Raw genomic sequence first — 25,194 nt, 5'->3', positions numbered from 1 at the left:
ACCTCAACACACACAAATCTCGGACGCTATGAGCCACATTGGTGCATTGCTCTCCGCGTGATCTGCACCGCACGCACTGGCGCTCATAATTGCGCCATGATGGCCCAACCTTAGTGCGATTTGTTTATAAGTGCTTACTAAGGAATTCTCTGGGAATTTGTGAAGTTTTAATTCTGAAATTTTAAAACCTCGAGTTACAGAAATTTGCAATTTAACAAAGTTTTCCACTGCAAGTACAAGTTCGTTCTACCGAGGTTTGACAGTATAAGCTCAGAACATATTGTGAAGTGGCAAAGCACTGTGTTTGTTGATAGAGAGGGTAAGGGAAGTGGGGGAGGGGTATCAGTGTGGGTGTAGCTTTAGTGCCTGCATCGGCCTAACAGTGCTCTGTCCTATTTCAGATGCATCCATTCTTCCTACAGAGCTTTCAAGAAGTTGTGTGTTTGGACTCACAAGATCCTTCTCAGAAAGCATCCACTTGTGTCCTTTGTTGGATGACAGATCAGTTTGATTTACCAGTGATTTACTGTTGTGATGGTGATGTGAGTGTGTTTACTGACTGCCTGCTATGGGGGGCTTCTGTCTGGAACAAGTGTAATGGCAAATTTACTTGCTGCCCTGTCGGTCTATTCAAATCATGATAATAAAAAGAGTGGAAGCAAACTGGTTTTGTTATTAAAAACTTATTAAACTGGTGTCTAAGTTGTAATCATCAATGTAAACCATAAAAGTCACTTCAATTTGACGGTAACATAGAAGCTAGAATTATGCTTGTTTTCAGACATCTAGCCGTTCATTAGTTTGCTCATGCGTTTGTAGTAGTGGCTGTAGCATTAATTCGTGGAAAAGTTCCTTTTGTCATTCTGTAGTTGCATTTTGCTTTAACTTAGGAAAGTGCAAAACAATCACAAAAAAAAGTTTAAGGTACACAAGAATATGGTAGTATTGTCCTTCATCAGCAAATGTGGCAGCTTTCATACCAGTAATATTTGAGTTGTTTTTTCACAATCTTTCAGTCATTCATATTTCATGTTTCTTATATATTTTCTATCTTTATATATCAGCAGAGATGTTCTGTCAGTAGATGCTTTTATTTTGCTGCATTGCATAAATAGTACTATGATAACAGAGCTTGTAGTTTGTGGTTTAAGATGTAATTGCATATTGTTGTGTTACATCAAGAGAGTAATTTTGACCGTTAGGCAGAATATCGGAGCGGCATGTCAAATGCTGCCTCTGTGTGTTGCTAGCAGGACTTTGTATTCTGGAGAGCCAGTTTCGTATAGAGATGTAGGAACTTGTATGAAGTGTACAGTGCTCAATGATTCAAACACCATAACCTGTCCACTCGCTGGTGTAATCACCAAATGTAGTCACAGTAGGTCACAAAATCCCTCGCCTTCATCATATACCACAGTGCATCAGCTCAATGCCTCCCATGCTCACCGGTGGAACAAAAAGTACCGGCCTTCATGCGGACCAATTATTCTGTTTGTGTCACTGAGCATTGCAGTTGATTAGTGCACTGTTTCTACTACAGTAATATGCGGATCAGGTAGGTCTACATTATCACATGTTTTTATGAAAATCACGGCAATTCTTGAATGCCAGGTGCATTATTCTAGTTCCATAAAATGTGTGACACATTGGATCATGTTCCGATGCCTCTTGTGGCTTTGCAGGTTTCTTGCCATCGGGATCCATGGATGAGTACCTGTCGCTCGTGTCTGTGCATGGCCAGCAGCATTCCTGCCGGCAGTGCGCCTATGTGACCAAGTACAAGTACAACATGAACACACACCTGCGCACACACACAGGCGAGCGCCCCTTCAAGTGCCACCTCTGCCCAAGCGCATTCACCACAAGTTCCAACCTGACACAGCATCTGCGCATCCACACGGGCGAGCGCCCCTACCAGTGCCGCCTCTGCCCCAGTGCATTCACAACGAGTTCCAACCTGACACAGCATCTGCGCAGCCACACTGGAGAATGTCTCTTTTTCTGCATCTACTGCGATGCATCCTTTTTGCGGAAGGACCACCTTGCTAGCCACATGTCCTATCACACGGGAGAGAAGCCCTAAAGGTCAGCTGTGTAAACATTTTTGTTGATTTTCTTTTATGGCAACATGTGCTGTCACACTTCACAAAGGTTTCTAGTTCTCTTATATATAAGTGCTTCCTCTGTAATGAAGGAAACCTGATGGCCACTATATATGAGAATTTCCTTAAGAATTCTATCGTTCCTAAAGAATTCTGTCTTTCTTGGTCATACTTCTATGCCCTCTGGAAGAAGGTGCAGTGTCTCTTCAGTTTTGGTGTCATACTAAGCCTAGGATAATCTTATAAAATGGTCTTTATTGCTGCTCATAAACATATACTTAGGTACACTCTGAAATTGCTTTCTTTTTGATTTAATATTTCAAGAATAAATATCAACTGTAGTTACTGAGAACATTAATAATTGTGTTCATAAAACACACATTACCAGAATTCCTGAAATTAATAAACCCAAGCTCTCTAATGTGGAAATTTTGGACGAGATTGTGCTACATTAAGTACAAGAATTTTTGTGCACAAGCAGTACAAGCATCTGTAAAAAAAAAAAGGACAAAACAAGGCTGGAGGTTTCTAAACATGCTTATGAGTAATTGCATTCGCAGATGGGTAATGTCCATAATACACATTTCGCTGAAATTCACACCAGTCTTTTCGGAAGTGTAAAATTCCCCGGCTGCATAGGTGGTACCCTCGGAAACCTTGCGAGCAACCTTCTCCAGCCGGGCTTTCTTTGCAGCACTGCAATGACAAGACTTGGCTTCATTCGTCTGTGCTCCAGGAATTATTTTGATTCTTCTCTGATCTGTCCGGTTGCTCAGAGCGGTCAGCTACCGAGTTTTGAAGCACAGCCAACTCCTGTAGAATCTCCCCAAGCCATTGTGGCCTTTCTTGGACTAGTGTACGGCTATAGAAGTGTCCATTCCCAGTACAGGGCATCAAGCAAATCTTGTTTTGAGCGGCAAACGAATCTTGCTGTTAAAACTCTGCCACATTTTCGGGTGCACCCTTAAAGGAGCATTGACATATTTTTTACTGTTTATTTTTTTTGTGTGTGTGTGTGTGATAAATGAAAATCCTGGGACTCTCAGCCCTAGGAAAATATACTGGCAAGGCTCCGATCATCCTAGTTAACTTAATACAACAATGTTTCTACAGATACTTTCAGTTTCATTTCTGCTGCGTGCACACACCGTGGTAGCGTAGCGTCTCTGGCATTGCACTACCAAGACCGAGGGTGCGGAAGCAAATGCCGGCCCCAGCAGAGGCATTTCAATGGGGGGTGGAATGCAAAAACGCCCATGCGCTGTGTATGTTAAAGAACCCCAGGTGGTCAAAATTAATCCAGAGTTCCTCACTATGGTGTGCCTCATAATCAAATTGTGGTTTTGGCACATAAAAACCCACAATTTAATTTCTTTATTTTTTGCTAGTGTGTCTACTGTGTGTGAATTGACAATAGGGTCATCTTGTCGCAGGTTTACTGCACTATGATGATGATGTTGATGATGATGATGATGACACTATGATGAGGTAACATGCTACAGCCATCGAGGCTGCTGTGTGGATTGTGCAGCACTGTGATATTCACACAGTAGTGAGCAAGCTTTATCGTTATTCTAAATTGTTATCTTTCTCTTCTTTTTTTTTCCTATCAATTACAGCATGACCTTACAAAAGAAAGAAACCTAAGAAAAGCATGTTTACTTTCTTCTGCTCATTGTGTAGAATTTTGCTGAGATAGATGCTAGCTATGATCTGCAGGACAACAATCCCACCTGTGTATAGCTCCGAACTATCATTCGTGATTTATAAAAAAACTAGAAAATGAAAAAAGAAAGACCGAGCAGTCCTGTGTAATCCATGGAACCCTAACTCTAAACATTCATTTGTTGGTGTGGCTGGTCTTGACAGGTTGTTAGTCTTGGGCTGCATAGTCAGTGCAAGGTTTTTTTCCCTTCACTTTGACTTAATTGCACTTGCTTTCTGTGTAGACAGCTTGGCGTGCCAGAAAAATCGCGTGGCTTGTCCAGGCAAGAAAATTTCGCTGGCAACCTTTTATTTATTTTTCTTATTTTTTCTTGTTCACTTTACATTTTGCATCCAGTGGCACAATTCTGATATTTCTCACTCCATAATTCTTCCATTTCTGTCAACTAACATGTCATCTAGTGGGTACAGCAGGACACTCTGGAATGCAGTCTTGAGGTGCAGTTTTATGCTTTGCACTTGGGGCAGCCGACATATCTATGTGGTAGGTCACTTGGCTTCAACACTTTCTTTGCAGTTCCAGTGCTTTTGCTTCTCAAAAATTGTAGCAGTGTTGTCTTTAACGACAATTGATGACATTAGTGACTTGTATTGTTCTGTTACCACTTTGCATGTTAGTGGTACTCACTGGTATTCATTGGCATGATGCGGCACTTATGGGGGTATGGGCACCCTGCAATGCAGTTTGCCTGTACATGTCGCGCCACCTGGCAGCGGCGGTGAGCATCCGCGGGTAGGCCGTCACCGTCATTTCACCAGTGGCCGCGGTGCGCTCAGGCGCGCCTGCAAGCCTGCTTTTCCAATTTTCCTATAGATTCCCCGCGGCCTCTTGGCAGCTCCTTTGTGAGAAGTGTGAACAAAAAGAACAAGCGCAGATACTGCTGCGTTAACAACTGTCACAACCGCGAAGGGGATGTCGGCATCAAATTGTACCGCTTCCCTTCGAAACCGGGGGAAGCAACCCGGCGGCTGAAGTGGATCGTCGCGGTTTGTGACGGTCTTGCGAATTTCTGCTAAACGAACTAAGACGTAAGTGCAAAAACAGGACAAAGAAATGAAAAAGAGCCAGGAGCGGCATCTGTAAAAAGACACAATAAAGCGTCAACTGCATGAAAATGCGTGAACTGATTCCTGCTGTTGTAAATCAGTTTTGATAGTTGTTTAGCTCTTCTTGCTCCAAAACAAACTCGCAGTGGTTGTTAGGCGTCAAATCTAGCTTCGTAAGCGCTCCGTGCTGGAGCTTTGCATGCGCTTGCTTCCTCCTGCGCCAAGATCAAGACGCGAATGCTGGTACCGAGCTCATTCGTGCCGATGTTTTCTCGCGCTTAGAACAACAGAACTAAGGTTGGAGTAAACTGCAGAACACGACGAGTATTCGAAAATTAGCATTTCCCTCGCGCACACAAGAGCATATTTGTTCAATCTTCACGTTGTTTAGTCTCAGCTGATTGCTCTCTATGATTCTTCAGCGGTAATACCTTCTGACATTCGAGCCCGAACGACAATACCAGAATATGCTCGAGGCACTTCGTCAACGGAGAAAAAAGCACTTACCTGCTTATTCACCAAAACCTCTACAATGTGAGGTGCAAGGCACGCTCCAAGTAAGGAAGCGACAAATGACAGTTCAAAGACGTCCACGGCAGTATTTGCTCACTTAAGTGGCATAAAATAATGATTTGTTAACGCACTTCGAAATCGACGTCGTAAGCATACTTACTTTGTTGTGAAAAATACTTCGCTACCTGCGGTGGCTGCTTAGTGGCTACGGTGTTGGGCTGCTGAGCGCGAGGTCGCGGGAATAAATCCCGGCCACCGCGGTGGAATTTCGATTTCGAATTTCGATTTTAGTCGAAATACTAAAACACCCGTGTAATTAGATTTAGGTCCACGTTAAAGAACCCCAGGCGGTCCAAATTATTCCGGATTCTCCCACCACGGCGTGCCTCCTAATCAGATCGTGGTTATGGCACCTAAAACACCACAATTTAATTTAAGCACCTCACTGGGATGTCCGTGCTGTTTACTTCTTTGACACGGTATACATGGTTGTAGTAAAAGATTTCACGTCCTTTCTCAAGCGTCGGTGGTCCAAAATGGGCCTCGACGTTTTCGGTTGCCTTAAAACCGCAATTTAGAACGTCCGAAACCTTTCGAACGAGTGCCGCAAAAGCATGCCTCCGCAGCAGTGGCCGCCTCGGTGTTTCGCGCAACTGACACGGTGGCGCTGACGGCTGAGCCGATCGCCGCGCCGCCTGACCATTGCAGGGAGCGTATAGTCATTATTGTGAAGACTGCATATGAATGCAAAATTGTGAATTTGATTATTTGATCTTCATTCTTTTTCCACTTTGGACATCGCTGGAACTCAATAGTTATCTTTATACTCAATTTCATATTTAACAGGCAGTGCTGCAGAAGCTGTGAAAGTAGTGCATTTGTAAAAGTAAGCAGTTTTTCTTGTTCTGTGAAGCTTCTTATGAAATAAATGCCTTTTATCCGAAACCTTCATGTTGTGAATGTCAGGTTACATCAAATCATGTTGTTTGTGCACATTTGTGCTTCCAAAATGCAACATGCTCTGTATTTTCATTGCAAGCCCTCATCTTTAAAGCTCCCAGCTAGAACCCCTTTTTTCTGATTGCTAATTGTGCTGAGGCTGCTAGTCGTAGAAAGGATCGCTCTGCTCATTTGGTGGTAATTACACTCAGGTCTGCAATGATTGCTATAGTTGAGTCACCAAAATGTAAGACGTAATGTCGCATCAAAATTACATGACATGTTGCAATGTTTCTTTTTTTTTCATATGTGACGCACTAATTTTTGCTCGTGAATGCAGGCTCTGAGAAACATCTCTAGCGATTGCAGAATTGTTGCCCATGTGTGAAATTCGAGTATAGTTTACACAGAACTACTCTTTTATTTTTTACGGTTTGAAAAGCCAGTGTTGTTTACATTATTCTTGTGCATATGTTGCGTTCATTGTGTTCAGTGTTGCTATATGAAGCTACCATGCTTCTTTGATTCTTATCGTGTGTTTGTAGCATCATATGCTTCCTTCCAGTCTCTGTTGAACAGCTTTATTGTAGCACTGGAAATGAGCCTGCCTAGTTGGTTTTTATAGCATACCTGTTAGTACATTTTTGCGAGTCACTATGTAGCTAAAGTCATGGTGATGTAAGTTTAAGCCTCTGTATGTGCTGAATAACTTTGTTGGGACATCTTAGTAAATATGGATGACTTCGTGAACTTTGTTGGTATGTTACTCTGTTACTCCAAGTTTACCAAGGAACATATAAAGTACTAATGTTCAGTATATCTATTTTTGCTGTATTACTGTTATATGTTATGCAGTCACATTGCTTGCTTGAAGGCAGCCTTTCTTGTGATCACACCCTAAACACAAGGTAAAAGGTTTTTACCCTTCAAATCGGCAATTCATCCCTTTGTGGCCATCACCTAATTAAGACCAAGAAAAAAAAAAAAGCCAGGAATGGTTCAGTCGGTGCATCATTGGCAAAAGGTCCGTCACAATTTGAACTTGGTCTAACTTGTGGGTAGCTTCTTGAAATCAAAGGTGAATAAGTGGCATTTCTTTGTTCAGGATAAAGCAAAACAAGCAGCATACTTCATCTGAAGAAAGTACTTGAGAATTACTTCATGTTCTAATAAAAAAAATATTAGTTGTACATTGTGCACATAATTTGATGTAGATTTTGAAAGAAGGCTAAAGCTGATTAAAGCATTAAGAAAGAGCAGCCTGAGCTCGGCCCTTAAAAGTGATTAAAGTGCTCTTTTTCAGTAACCTATCCAGACAGTGACATTTGGTTGCGCTGAGAAGTGTTACAGATTTATATGGATGCTCCAGTCCAGGCCACAAAAAAATATTGCTTTGCAATTCAACTGTCAACTGCACACTTACACATCATATTTATGGAGTAAAATATATTTAAGGCCTACAAGTTAAAGAAACCAAAAAAAATGATCAGAAAACTGGACAGGCTACTTAACAGAAGTGATGAACCTGAATCAGCTTACATTACGCACGGCTGATTGCTCTCGCCAGTACGTAAGGTTCCTGTATAGGTCATGCCTGGTGCTGTGGTCTCCTGCATTCCATCATGGCAAGTTGTCTTTGTTGCTCTGTCATTTTTTGACAAACGGATAAATCAAGGATGTAAAATTGAAATAAACTTGAACAGTGGGATTGATGAGTGTTTATGTCAAGCAACAAACTCGGTGACAGGAATATGTATTTGTTCAAGAGCCGCTTTTATATTACCATTAAGGTGCAGGAGATTGATTTAAACAATGTCAGGTTCAAAGGAAGCAGAAGCAGTTTCACCAATCCACTACCATGGCACTTTTGATGAACTGAATACTGGCACTGGGACATTTGTTGTTTAGAAGATGAGCCACGGTGATCAATATTAAGGATGTAGAGATATTTATGTTCAAAAAAATTGAAAGCTTCTTTATCGAAAGAAAAAAAAATGTATCCCGGTGTTCTGAAGTCTGCTTGTCATTGTTCAGAGAATAGCTGTTTCTAATAGATACATGGGATCAGTACATATAGCGAAGTGGTGTAGCACTGTGTTTGTTGATACACAGGGGAGGGGAAGGGAGGGGGGTCAGTGTGGGTGTAGCTTTAGTGCTTGCGTTGGCCTAACACTGCTCTATCCTGTTTCAGATGCATCCACTCCTCCTACAGCGCATTCAAGAAGTCGCGTGTTTGGACTTTGCTAGGAATTCAGCTCACCAGATCCTTCTCAGAAAGCATCCTCTTGTGTCCTTTGTTGGATGACAGATCTGTTTGATTTACCAGTGATTTACTGTTGTGGTGGTGATGTGACTGCGTTTACTGACTGCCAGCTTTGCTTCTTCTGTCTGGAACAAGTGTAATGGCAAGTTTATTTGCTGCCCTGTCGGTCTATTCAAATCATGACAATAAAGAAAATGGAAACAAACTGGTTTTGTTGCTAAAACAAGTTTGAACTGACTAGCTCAGTTAAATGGTATTGTGGTTTTATTGCAGTGACTAAGTTGTAGTCATCAGTGTAAAGAGAAAAATACTCTGCAATTTGAAGGGTAGAGACGTACAGGGTAGAATTGTGCTTGTCTTCAGGGATCTGCTCAGTAGTTTGCTGATGTTTTTGTGGTAGTGTCAGTGGCAGGAGGAATAATTTGTGAATAAGTTAACTTCGGCATTCTGTAGTTGCATGTTGCTTAGGAGGGCGAAACAATCACAAAAAAGTTTTAAAGTGCTCAAGTAAAGAAACTACTGTTCTTATAATGCATAGGAGTATGCCAGTACTCTCCTCCATCAGCAAATGTGGCACCATTCTAACCTGTTCATATTCGAATTCATTTCTTTCAGATTCTTTCTGTGATTCATATTATCATCGTTACATATTCATATTTCATGTTAATTCATATGTATTTTGTGTCTGTATATATCAGCAGAGGTGCTCTCTAAGTAGATGCCTTTATTTTGCTGCATTGCATAAGTACTGCTATGCCAACAGAGCTTGTAGTATGTGGTTAAAAATGTAATTGCATATTGTAGTGTTACATCTACTGAGTAATTTCGACCATTTAGGCAGAATATCGGAATAGCATGTAAATTGCAGCCTCTGTGTGTTGCCAGCAGGTCTCTGTATTCAGGAGAGCCAGTTTCATATAGAAATGTAGGAACTTGTGTGAAATGTAAAGTGCTCAACGATTCAAACATCATAACCTATCCCCATGGCCACCGGTACATTTTGTGCCACCATTGAGCATTGGATGATCCTTGGTGTGATTGCCAGATGTGGTCACAATGCACCACAAAGACCCACACTATCACTGTATACCATAACGCATTCGTGCAATGTCTGCAGCATCCACTGATGCCGTAAGAAGCACCAGCCTTCTTGTGGGCCAATTATCATATTTGCATCGCTGAGCACTGAAGTGCATTAGCGCACTGTTTCCACTACAGTGGCATGTGGATCATGTAGGTACCATTTTTCTGACAAGCATGGCAATTCTTGATTGCCAAATGCAGTATTAATAGTTTCGTCAAATTTGTGACGCATTGTCTACATCACGTTCCTGTGCTTCTTCAGACTTTGCAGGTTTCTTGTCGTCAGGCTCCGCGGAGGAGCACCAGTCGCCCACGTGTGTGCATGGCCAGCTGCATTCCTGCCAGCTGTGCACATATGCAGCTGGCTGCAAGGCACAGGCGAAGGCACACCTGTGCAAGCACGCGGGCGAGCGTCCCTTTCAGTGCCACCTGTGCCCGGCCAAATTCACTTGGAATTCCCACCTGACGCAGCATCTGCGCAGCCACACAGGCGAGCGCCCCTACCAATGCCATCTGTGCCTGGACACATTCACTCAAAGTTCTGCCCTCAAGCGGCATGTGCGTAGCCACACGGGAGAACGTCCCTTTTCCTGTGTCCACTGTGATGCATCCTTTTTACGAAAGGACCACCTTTCCGTCCATATGTCCCGTCACACAGGGGAGAAGCCCTAAAGGTCAGCTGTACAAACGTTTTTGTAGATTTTCTTTATGGCAGCATGGTGCTGCCATACTTCAGAAAGAAGTTTCTGGTTCAGTCATATATAGAAGGTTCTTATATTATGAGGCATACCTTATACCACTTCATGTCTATTCTGGGTAATGGAAAGTTTGGCTTTATTTAATGTGGCTTGTCCTGAAGTATAATAATGGCTGTGCAAGCATAGTTATTATTTTTTGTTTAATCAATCATCAACAGAAATGTTGGTTCTTCTGGAGAGCGATATGCCGAATGTTCGGTTGCCCTCTCGTAATTTTTTTCGTACTGCACTCGTGCCAGCGGCTGCCATTGTGGGGGGCCGCGATCCAGAATGTGTGTGTCACACTCCTGTCTCAACCGAATGCATCGTCTGCTACAAGTAGAACAGGCAGCAAGGTTGTTCACTTTGCTGTTCGCTTTGGACGGAATGGCCATTTTGTTCACAGCAGACGACGTGCTTGGCAGCTGCCTGTAATGTCCACTTCTCTCGTCTTGTTGCCGCTTGCCCAACCATGGTGGCTGGTGTTCCTGGACGCATTTTTCGACATGGAAACACGTTCCACCACCTCTTTGTAACTGCTTGGTAGGAATTCTTGGCAGACGGCAAGCCAAGGGCTTCAGGAAGCAAAAGGAGGTTTTGTGCTCTCCAGTTTTTCTGACCCAGTAGTGTTTGAAGTCCTTGGGTAACATGCTGTTGTTTTACTTTTTTGCCAGTGACTGTTTTCACTGTATTATCACTCTTATGTAGTTGTAGCTCAGTGCAAGACAGTCTGATGGTGTCTGAAGGTTCTTGAACGTTGTCCCCATTCTGTATTATCACACGAGTGTGTCCGCAATGTGATTTTACAGCGCTTCTGCTGTCTTGCGACAGTCTTACTTGCGCTATCAAGTAACGCTTGGTTCTTAAACATAGCAGTGCCATTGTACTTTCCTGAAAGATCGGCCCACAATGTATCACTTTGTAGGTGTGCTATTAGGCAATTCTGGCACATTCTAACATTTACGTTGTCGCCATGAATGCATTTGGAAGATTTGATTAGATGTCTGCATAAGCGGTGAGATTCAAGTGGCCGTTATTCATTTCAACGACTGACAACAGTGGTGCCAGAGTTCATTGTGATTTGAGTGCTACTTGTCTTTCTGGGAACAAATTCCACTTTCAGCATGTGACATTACCAATGTCAAAGTCATCGGTTAGCGATGCCATACACGAAGTGGTCGAGGTGATGTAACAGTGGTAGGCCAGCAGCAGCGCTTTCTGCTTACAATCCATAGACAGGCCAGTGCCAAGACAGTTTTTTTTATGCCGTTGCCATGTTCCAGGTGTGCTTACCCCAAGTACTGAGCCCATTTAAGCACCACTTTCACCAGATGTGGATGCTATTTAATAAAAACAGCAACCAGGATGTCATTGAGATGCATGAAGGCGCAATTGAACATTGTTATGTGACAATGTGATGGCAGAGTGGACAAGATGTGAATGTGCCGCAAATGACAAATTATGCTGTCCACGTGCGATAACAGCTGGTGGCCATAGAAAAAGAATAAAGCTATTCGATTTTTGACTTTGATGCATAACCTTTGCTGCACAGATTGTATGTTGCGAGAGTAAAAGAAATCAATGGAATTAAAGAAATGATAAATTCATGAAAATGAAAGCAGATGAAAAAGCAACTGGCCACAGGTGGGGCACAAACCCGCATCACCGCTTTACACGTGTGATGCTCTTAGCAATTGTGCTACGCAGCGCCTTTTTCACATAAGCCACGAGGTGTGGCACTGGCTAACAGGTTTAGTTCTAGTAGATAAAGATTTAAATACCCCAGAAAGTGGATGGAAAAATGGCACCATGGTAGCTCAATTAGTAAGAGGATCACACGCGTAATGCGAAGATGTCGGTTCATGCCCCACCTGTGGCCAGTTGTTTCTCCATCTGCTCTAATTTTCATGAATTTATCATTCCTTTAATTCCATTCATAATTATGTGTTATTTCCCCTATGCTGTCCTTGCTGTCCTTGTTTGTTCGCTTCTTATGACCAACTAATAAAAATCGGGCCCTCGGTTTCCTTTCTTCTCATTGCATAGTGAGGCCTCGAATCCAGCAGCATTCATGCCTTCAGGTAGCACGTGTGGATTTATTAAGCAGTTCGCCTTCACCAAAGAAGATCACGTGACGCCTGCGACAAAGAAGGATATTCCACATCTGCCATCAAGGCCGTGAGGTGTGGCGCTGGCTAACACTCCTAGGTTTAGTTCTAGTAGATAAAAAAATATAAATACCCCAGGAAATCGATGGGAAGACAGCACTACAGTAGCTCACTTGGTAAGAGCATCACACGCATCATGCAAATATGCGGGTTCGTGTCCCACCCGCGGCAAGTTGTTTTGCACCTGCTTTCATTTGCATTAATTTGTCTTTCATTCCATTAATAAATGCATGGTATTTCCCCAATGCTCTCCGTGGTGTCTTTGTTTGTTGGCTCCTTATGATATGACTATATATATAGATATATATACATATATATTTATTTACTTATTTCATTAAAGGGTCCCTGAATCACATTTTTTTGAAGTTGAGTGGAGAGGGCACGTTGCAACACTTTGCGGTGGCCATGGTATTTACGCTACGCATCACGCACCTCAACAGCACCATACATATTCAAGCATCCCTGCATCACCTGCAGAGCAATGGACTGACTGAGCGCGCTGTGCAGATTGTCAAGGACGGGTTAAAGATCGGAAGCATAGGCTTATATACCGGGGGGGGGGGGGGGGCAAGGGCCCCCTTTGCCCCCCCCTCATTTGCTAAAGTGAGGGGGGCGGGGCAAAGTATGTCATCCCCCCCCCCCCCACTTCTAAAAGCGGACACTTCCGGCTGCACGCTGGAAAGTCGAACAAAACTACAGCTGAAGCTAAATTTTCTTTCCTAATAGAGTGAGCATATAAGTAATGCTTTTATGTACTACGCATCCCCTATGCATCCCCATCCCCAAAACTAAAGTAATGTTTAACAGTCTCGGAAGAGAACAGCAATTTACAATAGGTAGCGAGTACATCTACTTAGGGCAAGTAGTGACGGTGGATCCGGATCATGAGACGGAAATAGTCAGAAGAGTAAGAATGGGCTGGGGTGCGTTTGGCAGGCATTCTCATATCATGAACAGCAGGTTGTCATTATCCCTCAAGAGAAAAGTGTATAATAGCTGTGTCTTACCAGTACTCACCTACGGGGCAGAAACCTGGAGGCTTACGAAATAGTTCTACTCAAATTGAGGATGATGCAACGAGCTATGGAAAGTATGATATGTGTAACGTTAAGGGATAAGAAAAGAGCAGATTGGGTGAGGGAACAAACGCGAGTTAATGACATGTTAGTTGAAATGAAGAAAAAGAAATGGGCATGGGCAGGACATGTAATGAGGAGGGAAGATAACCGATGGTCTTTAAGGGTTACGGATTGGATTCTAAGGGAAGGGAAGCATAGCAGGGGGCGGCAGAAAGTTAGGTAGGCGGATGAGATTAAAAAGTTTGCAGGGACGACATGGCCACAATTAGTACATGACCGGGGTTGTTGGAGAAGTATGGGAGAGGCCTTTGTACTGCAGTGGGCGTAACCAGGCTGATGATGATGATGATGATGATCCCCTGTTTGGACGGCGAGGATTGTCTTTTGTGCCTTCTCAGGGCACCCTGTAGCGGACGACGCGCAGCATTGGCCATACACACTCGCGTTGCGGAGAACGCCTGATGCTGGGCAGTTACTGCCCTAACAAATGTCAGCTTGCACAGCTTGCATAATGCACAGTCTTTTGGGACTGCTATTCCCGTATTCGAAAACGCACTCAGCCAATGTACATTTAACTTAAGGGTGAGGGAGAAGTTCGGATAAAGTATTATAATCAGCCGTGCCCAACCAGTGGTGTGCCTTACAGCATAAAATCATTGGATTATCAAATGCTGGAACTGTTGAATCTCCATCTAGAGATAACCTACATACAGTTGCAGCCTCAATATCTTATCACCATCAGAATTCTAATCAAACCTCTTACAGGTGTAACTCGAATTTCATCGTGTAAGCATGATTTATCGTAAATATGCTAGTTAAAATGACCTTGGTCGAATGTGCAGAGCCATTTCAATACCAATGGAACACTGACTTGAGTTTTTTTCTAAAGGAATGTGTCTCTTCTGACTTAGACGATTTCATTTTCAGGCTGTTTTTACAATATAGCCACACTATTACTTGTTTCGCAGCAGGAGAAAAACACAGCAGATATTCCATATTTTGAAAAGCGAGGGCCACTTTTTGGTGACGTGTGCTGAGAATTCGTACTGTGTAGGTTGCTTACGTGCTCCGAAAACAGTTGCTGATAATCGCTTTCTTCCATTTCCCACACGTCATACAAGGCATTTAGTTGTTTTTTCCTGGTATTCTCCATAGAATATGCAGGGCACACTGCTTATATTTATTCGAAGTACGAAGCAATGTTCTGAGGGATGAGCGATATATGCTTATTCTGTGTAGGTTCATTGAAGCATTCCAGAGTGTCATACTGCCGCTAATTGAAATGTATCCAAGTCTCCTAAAACAACAGCACAAGACACGGTTGCCATACCGTGAAAACAGATAGTTTTAAACGCTATGCGTTGCAAAACTTTCACTTTCCTGCTTTGAATGGAAGTGTTGCAGATAATTACGAAATCACCATTTTTCCATGTGTTTTGTGCATCATACGAGATTCGTAGTTTGTTTCTCTGGTATTCACGGTGACCTAAACAAGGCATCTTGTTTAGATATGGGCGGGGGGGGGGGGGGGAGGGGGAATTAGGGCCATGGTATAGCCGATGTGTAAGTAATATTCCAAATGAGTGGAATAAATGTGCATTTTCCAGTATAATACATATGAAAGTGGTTCATAGCGTTATTATTCTATTTTACGAGCAGTGTAAAACTTAGATGGACTCGCTTGCTTAATTACAAGTACAACTGAGGTAAAATTTTGCAAACATAAGGAGAACAATACGCCAAGTTTATGTGTGATGGTAAGTGTGTGTCGATCAAATAGAGTGTTAAAAAAAATTGTAAGCAAGTGTTCAAAAGTATCATGCTGCTGCTATTAGCTAGGTTTCCCGATGTCCGAAAAGAACTCTGTGTTTCACATATTTTATACTTTGAAGAAATAGGCAACATTTTAAGTGTTAACGTTTCTGGCTTATTTAGAAGCGTTGAGAATAATTATTGAACCCTCATCTTTTTTTTATATATACTTTTTCATGCGCGATATATTAGTTTCACCTGGACACCCTGAATAAAATAAAAGATACAGATTCATTTTGTTTGGTGACTGTAAGGACAAGTTAATGGGTAAAGTGTAGGTGAAGTTCAAAATACATGGGCTTTCGCAATAAATTACGTATGCAAGCACTCTAGAGTATTATGAGCGTGCCTAACGAGCAGGAGAGAACTGAGCCTGCTGCCCTGGCAGAACTATAAAGCAACCGGTGCCAAATTTAGCAGAAATGGTAGTACGCTATGGAAATTTGCTGCGAAATATAGCTGGATCAAACATAGCCTTCGTAAAAAAAAATTCTTATTCAAATGTTGTAGCGTGTGATATGGCTGTTATCAGCTATGCTTCCCCATGTCCCAATATAGCTGTACTTTATAACAGGCTTATATTTTGTGGGAAGGAGATGGGGGACATGGTAACTGCAATGTGTGACAAAATTTTTTACATTCCCGCTCCAGTTAGAAGCATTGTAAATACAGTAATTACTGATAGGAAATTACTGATAAGAAAAAATAGGAAATTTCTTTTCCTGTCTTCAGGCGTTATAACATGTTCCTACTGGGTTTCAGCAATGTCCTCAGTGAACAAGGCATTTTGTTTATAATGGGCGAAAATCAAGGGCGCATTATAGGCAATATGTAGGTAAACTTCAAAGACAGGGGACTAATTATGGCATTTGCAGTAGATTATGCATGCCAGCAATCCGAAGTTTTATGAATGTGTTTTGTGAACAGTGAATTTATCCTGCTGCCCTGGGAGAACTGTGAACTCAACCAACATCAAATCTAGCGGAAATTGAGAGGGGAGGAGGCAGGAACGAAGGTAGGAAATTATGGTGAATGTTATGGCAAAGTAACGTTTGTTGATGAATTACTGGCTTTTTAAAAATTCCCAGCGAGGGCTCCAGAGCATTACTTGTGGGCGAGGTTTCAAACGGAACAGTCACATATATATACGGGCAACTTTTTTTAAACTGTGCGATATAGTCAATAGAAAGTGAAACATTTGTTGCGGCTGTTTGAAAGAAGCAGCATAGCTGGAAATCTGGTTATAAATCTCCCAAGGTCACACACATATGCTGCCTTTTCTTTCTTGTGAATATTGCAGGTAATTTATGTTGATTGTACTTTGTACTATTGCCGCTTCAAGTAGACCGGCTCATGAACTAGAACTGAGTTATCTGCCACAGGCAACATGTAAAAAAATTTGAGTGTTCACTGAAGCACTCTGTATATAACATTATAACAAGGACGAGGCTAGGACAAAACACAGAAATAGGCATTTATAGGCACAATAAGGGTCCCACTCAAATGTTTCTAGATCCATACCATGTTTTTTACATGTTAAATAGGAATGACAAAAACGTAAGAAAAAATACCGTATACAGTAAAATTCCGAGAGATAGCCCACGTAAAATCGAGAGAAAATCGAGTGAAAATATGAGGTGGGATAACTTTTAATGTGCAGTAAAAAAAAGTTGAAATCCTTCTCAGGATGGTGAGTTGGTGGCGTGGTGCTGATAGTCGCGTTTCCACCGCTGCACTCGACGTTGTTCCTCATAAATTTGCTGTTCTTCGGGAATATGAAGCACTCGTAGCCGTTCAATCCTACAGTGGAATGATGAGCGGCAACGGAGCCAGCTGTAGAAGGAGACGATGATGATGAACGTGTGAGTAGTGGCTAAAAGCCTGCTCATGCAGTTGCGCCAAGGGGCGCCAATGAGCCATTTTGCGGGTTGTTGCAGACGACGGATTTGCCCTATAGCCTGAGCTGTAAAATGTATCATAGCCAGAGAATGAACAAGCATTTATTAGCACCGAATTCATTCGTCGTCAAAACCATCGGATGAACAGTCTGTCACGTTCAAACAAAAGGTCGACAACCTCTTCACGCACGGTGTTCAACGTGGTTAGCACGTGGCATTTTATAGTTCCTGCTTGTGACTGTTATTGCAGCCAGAGGTCAGCCAGTGCCCATTGTTCGGTTATCTCCCGCCAACCTCGATCGTTTCCACAGACGTTGTCGCTGAACGAGACAGTGCTATTGTCAGAGGTGGGTTATCTATCGGTGTTTCTGAAAAACTAGAAAATAGTGCCAAAACCAGGGGTGGGTTATCTTTCAGGGGTGGGGCATCTCTAGAAATTTTACGGTATACTCGTGTAAGGGCCGCATCCGCATAATGGCTGCATGTCCAACTTGGCAGCTCACAATTTGGAGAAAAAAAAAGTTACAATGGAGGAGCAATCGAGTTCGGTGCCCCGATGCCGTGTGCCCGCATTGACAAATTTTCGCGTGTTTTGTACTTTCGCATGTCGCTACTAGGTGGCGAGAGCAGGGGCGCGCTCAAGTCACTGGCTGTGCCGGCATGATTTTGACAAAAAGGTGCAGTCCATGCAAGGGCTGCACCTCGTCAAAAGTGTGAAAAAATTGCAGCGCTTGCATGAGTCTATAGATAGTTTTCATGTGACATAATGGACGCAAGCTCTCACCGTGCTAGTTCCCAAACATGGCGGCCACGATGATGTCAAGGCATCGTATCACCATGCACACATTGTTTTGCTTTATTTTCGACAGCGACTGTTTTTCACTGGTTTATCAGTGTTATCACTTTGTCTTTCGATACAAGATGTCCCAGTCGTGCTCTCACCCGGTCACGTTTCTTGTTTACGCCGCTTCTCAACATGCTAGCACTCTTAAATGGTGGCCGTGATGACGTCTGTGCAAACTATCTATACGATCTACATTTCACCTGAAGTTCCGGTATCTATTTCTGGTCTATTATGGTAGATATGGTCTGATATAGTGATGCTTTTCATTGTTCTTTAAGTTATAATTATACTGGTATGTTTCAATGCATAATTTTTCACTTGCTATATTGAATTTTTTGTTGCGTATTGAAAGCAATGCTATCAGCCCAGAGGGTTGCAACTACTGCACAAAGATTCAGCGTTTCTGGATGTGACAAAAAAACTTTTAATGCATGAGTGTATGTGCCCCTACTTTGAAGATTTGCAGTGTGGATGTATGAAGCTCAGCAATAAAAGTTGGCACAGCTGTCACAGCAGGTGATGGATGACATAAATAAGAATAGGCAAGCGGTGCTGCGGGTGACATCATTGGCACAGCTGGCACAGTACCAACTCGCACAAGTATCGCAGCGCAGACTGGATGGCTTCAGCAACCAATATGACTCGGCACGCGGAGAGGCACGTAATCACTTCTGTATCAGCACTCAGAAAGTACAGTCAGTGGTTTATCACTGTAAAGTAGTATGGACGGAGCGGGTCCTTCTCATGATTTTGCAGCTGAATCGCAAGCTAGAAGGACCAAGATGCAATGGAAGCATTGTCTAGAACAATGCGAGTCTACTGATACTGAAGTTGTCACTCTGGTCGGAATGTAAAGAAGAAACAACAGCAGCAGATTATAGTGAATGAGATTTTAAATAAAATAATCACCTAATAATGTGCGTAATTGTGCTAGCTGTCCAGTGGACTAAAAATAAGAGAAATAATTAGACGAACAGCGAGATAAACTAGATAAAAAACAAGGGAATAATCAGATAAACCTGTGTGCCTGTCTGTCGTACAAGTTCTTTTAGCCAGCATCATTGTAGGTATGTTGTAGGTATGTTCTTCAGGTATGTTACACCAACTCGCCTGCATCAAGCTCCTGCTGCTTTACACAAAAAAGCATGGCAGAAATAAGAGAAAGTATGCTTACGTGAAATGCGGGTTCACTCCATGGAATAAGGGTTGTCTTTCTTTCTTCTTCAAGTATAGCACCTTCTTGCATTGTATATGACGTACCGATTGTGAATGTGTTGCATATTTTTTGCTTTGCACATTACTGGTATTCATTCGTTGTTAAACTGTACTACCACATGGCGGACCTAAAATCACTTTCTTTTTTACGGTAGTATATGATATACAGTTGAACTCAGATATATCGAATCTGAAGAGGACACAAAGGAGTTCAATTATAGATGATTCGATATATAAAATAAATGTAATTTACAGAAATTTCAAGGGGAGATTACAGCTGTTCATTCTGCACAATAATATGTGGATTCTATATATTTGAGTTTGACTGTGTATAAGTAATACGCATGTATAGCAGGTATTGTGATGTTCCGTAATTGGGAGGTAATCTTTCAAGAAACCCACTATGACATTTGATTAATCTCCTGTGTCCGCTGCATAATTTCTTGGGGCCATTTTACTGGATATGAACAATTTCTTTAATGTCTGAAATCGCCCTCCAACATTAAATTTGTAGAACCATGTGAAGTACTAATTTTGAGTGCATTTATCTTTGGATCTTTTGTGCATTGGTTGCTGAAGGCAACTTTTCTCATGATCATACTCTAAACACAAGCTAAAACTTATCTCTTTTTTTTATTTCATTCTTCGCTGTTCAATATACTTCCATTGCAGGTTCCATCTTCGTCACCCTTATCTGTTATGTTGCTCCTCTACCTTTGTTAAACACCCTTTTCTCCGCCGCTGTCTGTGTATCGATGAACGCAAAGTTTACTAGTTGGCTCTGTGCGCATTTGCACATTTTCTCCATTGTGAGTTGACATTTTTCAAAGGTTGCCACCATTTTTCCCTGTTTTTCCAAAGCACTCTCATGATAATGCGAAAGAAGAGTTTGTCAAATGCATGCTATCACCGAGATCTCCCGCACCACTTATGAGCACAAATTTTCTTGGAAGTTTCTACAGACCTGAGGACAGCTAATGACAGCCGGCATGCTTTTTTGGGTGGAACACTATCTGCTGTTACATCATGATCCACTGTTTCTTCGTCTGGCAGGCACAAAGTCAAATCAAAGTGCACATTTTGCAAGACTGTGATCACTGATGCTTACTATTGCTCTGCATCTAGCTTTAACTTTCACTTATATTTATGCAAGCTTTGAACATTGGTGCAAACTTAACTTGTCATGATGATGATGTTGAAATTATGAGCATATAATTTGAAACAGGGTGGTGGTATATCTTACCAAGTTAATTCTTTCATCTTTCTGATGTTTCTAGGTCTTTATAAGTAGCTTGATGCCCTACGCTACATTTACTGTCCTTTACTGACGCATAAAATGAAAAGTGCATAGCCTGATGCATTGCGTATAAACTATCTTAGCCCATAGAATGTGTATAAGCTGTTCATTGCATAATATGCAGATTATGCTCTGAAGCTTAGTGCGGGGCAATTGCGAACATGCGCAAACAAGTATGCAGTATGCTGACCCACTTTATGATTGGACCATAAAGCAGTGCAGCATACCAAGTGCAAACATGGCATGGAACAATCATGGATTGAGGAGCGTACCTTTGCCGATACTATGCAAGTCCGGCCGGCCTCGTAGAATGTTGCGCAATAGCAATATAATACCCGATTAGACGCATTATCAGGAAAAAATCTTGCATGTTAATAGAGGAAGTTTGAAAGGAAGTGCTGGCCGGAGAGGAGAAATGTATGCATAAATGCTTGTAAACTTGCAGCGGCCCTATGGCAGAGCCATAATGAGGAATTAACTGATGTCTTGAATAATCTTAAGATACCAACGGCAAGTATCTTATAGTATACAATGGATCTGCCACTACCTTGCATCTGTATCTCAAACATTTGTTTGCTCTTTATCTTGTACCTGTATTATGATACATTTGGAAATTATCTTTGCACAGCCCTGATAGACACTTAGTGTGGCGGGCAATTCACTATACCTCCATTCATTGATGTTACACAGCAGTGCAGGAGCATGGCCGCTGGATAAAAAAAGGTGCAGCCTGTCACGTGCATCGAAAATGGTGTCGTCTGCCGTGGCGCCACCAATCGAGCCTGTTTGTCTGGGATCGGCATAGAAAGTACGTCAGGAACGCACTTGGAACGTTGTTGCCTGATGCATCCCATGTCCCGCAGCTAGCGCCGTTCGGCTCGGCCAAGCAGCTGAAAATGCAACTACGGCTGTCACGTTCGCTCCCATTGCAGTCTGCCTGATGCAGCAGGCCGCACCTTTTTTGCGTCCAGCGGCCGTGGTAGGCTCGAGCTAGCCACTGCTTTATTTCAGCTGGATCCCACATGCATCTGCATGGAATGGGCGTACATGCTTTCCTTTCTTCCTTTCACCAGGCCCTGTGGTAATTCATTCATTTGACCGCTTTCATGCTTTGGACAAACGGGGTTTGTCCACACGTTTCTGGTGAAAACAACCAAGAACGAGCTCAGCTCGTCTGTTGTCTTTTGCATTTCCTAGCAGTGCCGTGAACAAGCCTAGTTTAGTCTCAGTGCTTAGTCATGCTTTTGGCGGAGGGCAGCACATAATCCATGGGACAGCGGAAGCAGAAACAAAATTTTTTCTGGGGAGGTAAAGCATGTTGGCAGCTGGGGTTCTTCAAAATAATTTGCCCATTTTTGGTCAAAATTTGGGATTACAGCATGGCATGGAAGAGGTTAAGGGTCATGTGCATTACAGAGGGGAGTGGTAGAACAAAACAGTAAAATAGCAGAATAAAGCCAGTCTCATTATTTCACAATATTAGCCCTAAATTACAATGTTGGCTTAGGCTATGCAAAAACGTTTGCCAGAATGGCATACATTTCTGCAAGAAAATGGTTCCAGTCCAATGATATGCTTAGAATAAAGAAAAAAAAAATATGTTGCAAAGTTCAATTTCAACTTCTACTGATTGATTTCTGTGTGACACGTATGGTGAAGAACTAATTAGGACATCGCGACGAATGGCATAATGGCACAACTTACAAAATAGGCATTATCAAGTTACTTAACAAGGATATACTGGAGAAGGAAGAGGTTAGCTTTTATGTACATTATACTATCAGTATGATTTGTAGTTACAATAAAGCAAATGATAAATAAATAAACTCTTCGTAGCTCCTAACATAGGCCCTTTATTGAATGTATCTATTGAACACATGTACCACCTTACATTGAAGAACCAGCAGCTTCACAGATAAGTACATTCTCCAATCAGTCAAGCAGGGCACCTTGCAATGCCGCTAAAAACTAAAATGACAATTCCACATTTGTATGCAACAGCTTTCCATACAAAATACTTGATGCAAATTAAAGAAAGAAAACAGCGGTAATTGATGAAAAAAAAAACTTTTGAAACAACAATACAGGCTGCCACAGTGCAAAGCTCGCAGTACTCCGGGGATCCACAACACAGCCCTAAAAGTTGCGATATGTTACCTTAACAGAAATTTATGGATTATTGTGTATATTGCAGTAAACCTGTGACAAACATTGTTGTCAATTCATTTGAACCATTTGCCATCAGTACATATGCACACCTTGAATGTTTACCAGTCTGAACGCCTGCACATCTTGGCAGTTGATTTAGGCAGGCAGCACGTACTGCTATCTACAACATTTCAAGCCCCTAAAGAGCATACACAGCTTTTCTCAGTATCCACATGACATTACTAAACATCATCATTGGCATTTCAATAGTTCAACTGCCCATAAAGTTTCCTATAAGAATTACCAGAGCGAACTCTGGTGCTATGATCATTATACTACCATGGCAATGATGGTTCCAAGTAACCCTGACCAACTGTAAATAACCCTGGATGATTGCCTGTGTTCAGCTAAACGTTGGGAAATGGCCGAAAGTCAACTTCACTGGCCGCCAGACTTCCGGAAACAATCGATGAGCCCAAGTGACTGAATGCGGAGTGTGCAAAATTCTCGTCGGTGTGGCAAGTCAGCAATGCATCAGGACAGCAGAATGAACTTTTGCACTATGTGCGTTTTGTTAGGAAGCATAAAATTCATTCCACCGAGTACATAACAATGATAATATTGTCACACCCCTGTGGACAACATTGAACACTGCACGCGACTGTTAAGCTGTGCAAGCAAGAAAAAGGTTTTTGTTATTCAATGGTGAAGAAGGGGAGAATGAAAATGTTGCGGCAGCATCGGTTTTGAAGTCTTTTGTGGATTTGGTCGTGACAATATGAAGCATTTTGCATGCTGCCAGAGTCTGTGAATAGAGAGAGACAATTTTTTATTCGAAGTTATTTTTAGTGAGTTTGGTTGTATTGCTGCTTTGTTTTACTCAGGTTTCACTACTAGATAGTGCATTTTTGTTTGCCTGTACTTTACTGATAAAATGTTTGGCATTGTTTACCTTGTTCGTTTACATCTTTAACTGCGACTGGGCAGGTTGTGGTTCGCTTTTTTACTTTCCAGGTGAACCAGGTGAGCAGACATATTAAACACTATGAAAAACAAGAAGAAAAAAGTGCAACCTCATTGCAGAATTGGAGTGCCAATAAACAAGCAACATAAAGGAGAAAAATCTTTTTGAAGCTTGTTAAAACAAACGTGCCATTCCTTATGCAGTTGCACCTTGATATAACAAAGCTGGTACAATGAGCACTTTATCACATTGAAATTCTACCTTTTATGCAAATAAGTACAGTCACCAACAGAGTTTTCTTGCATGGAGGGGGCCACAAGATTTTCCAAATTATCAGGCAATCGCAAAAAATTAATTTCGATAAACTAAGATGTTTGTTGAATTTGAGAGTCGCCAACAAATATACGGTTTCAAGTTCCACGTCGGCGGTACAATGCAAAGCTTATGAGTCTGCCCTGCCACTGTGGCCGATAATGTTGCCTGCAAGAGAATGGCACCATCAAGAAAAGGACAGACAAAGGGGGAGCGAATGCTTCGCCTGCGTCTTGTTTCAGTACGGCTCCAAAATTCAAAATTATGTGGCCTCCAGCAGTAATGCATGGGAAGACAACACACATGAAGGCACGCCTATCTCGGCTTGCCCAAAACCTTGCACCTGCTGCCGATTACCTCCGAAACGGGGTGTGTGGGCCGCATATGCCAGCCACGACTGGGCTAGAGGAGAAGACACGCTTTCCTCTAAAGGGTACTTGATCATATTGCCATGTGTGCGCTCACTCACCCTTCACGCCCTCCCCTTGCTGGGGTGAGAAGACAGCACGCATCAAGCCACCATCCTCAGCATACAGCATGCACAATAAGATCTTATCACATTTCGACCTTTTACAGAACATGATGGCGAAAGGGTCTTGCTGCTATACGGCTGCTCACTGTTGCACCGCACATAATTTGTGAGCTGTGGATGCAAGCAGCTACACATAATTCAACGTCTTGATCGTCTGCATCTACAGCGATTTCCATTTACTGCCTGGACAATTCTGTTATACCGAATATCTAAATTGTCACACTTCATTGTATTGAAATTCAATATACATGGTGTTTTATAGACAAGGAGGTATAAAAAATTTACATTTCGTTATAACGAGAACTTGGGTATACTGAGCTTCATTAATCAACATTTTACTCTATATTCTAATGACAAGCTGTCATGAAAACTCGTGCTAAGGGGAAAAAGAAGAAAGGAAAACAGACAGGAGAGGGTTTGAAAGAGGGAGAGAGAAATGCAGGCAGGAGGAGCAACCAAGCATGAGGCAACCACATGCACCCTGCTGTTGCTGTGGGGAGCTAGAAGAAAAAAAAT

At 42.3% G+C, this 25,194-nt stretch overlaps 1 protein-coding gene across 1 annotated transcript in view; it reads left to right on the top strand.

Moving 5' to 3' along the window:
- LOC139061195 (uncharacterized) overlaps positions 1 to 10,068 on the top strand; it is a 228,647-nt gene extending 218,579 nt beyond the window's left edge. Inside the window, exons 16-18 of the mRNA XM_070540841.1 lie at positions 1,683 to 2,085; positions 8,518 to 8,731; positions 9,935 to 10,068. Coding sequence (XP_070396942.1) covers positions 1,683 to 2,083 — 401 coding nt within the window. The 3' untranslated portion in view covers positions 2,084 to 2,085; positions 8,518 to 8,731; positions 9,935 to 10,068. The remainder of the gene's footprint in view (positions 1 to 1,682; positions 2,086 to 8,517; positions 8,732 to 9,934) is intronic.
- The last annotated feature ends 15,126 nt before the right edge of the window (positions 10,069 to 25,194 follow it).

Source organism: Dermacentor albipictus, chromosome 6, assembly GCF_038994185.2.
Source record: "Dermacentor albipictus isolate Rhodes 1998 colony chromosome 6, USDA_Dalb.pri_finalv2, whole genome shotgun sequence".
In the NCBI taxonomy this organism is placed as follows: Eukaryota; Metazoa; Arthropoda; class Arachnida; order Ixodida; family Ixodidae; genus Dermacentor; species Dermacentor albipictus.
This window is presented reverse-complemented; position numbering and strand designations above follow the sequence as displayed.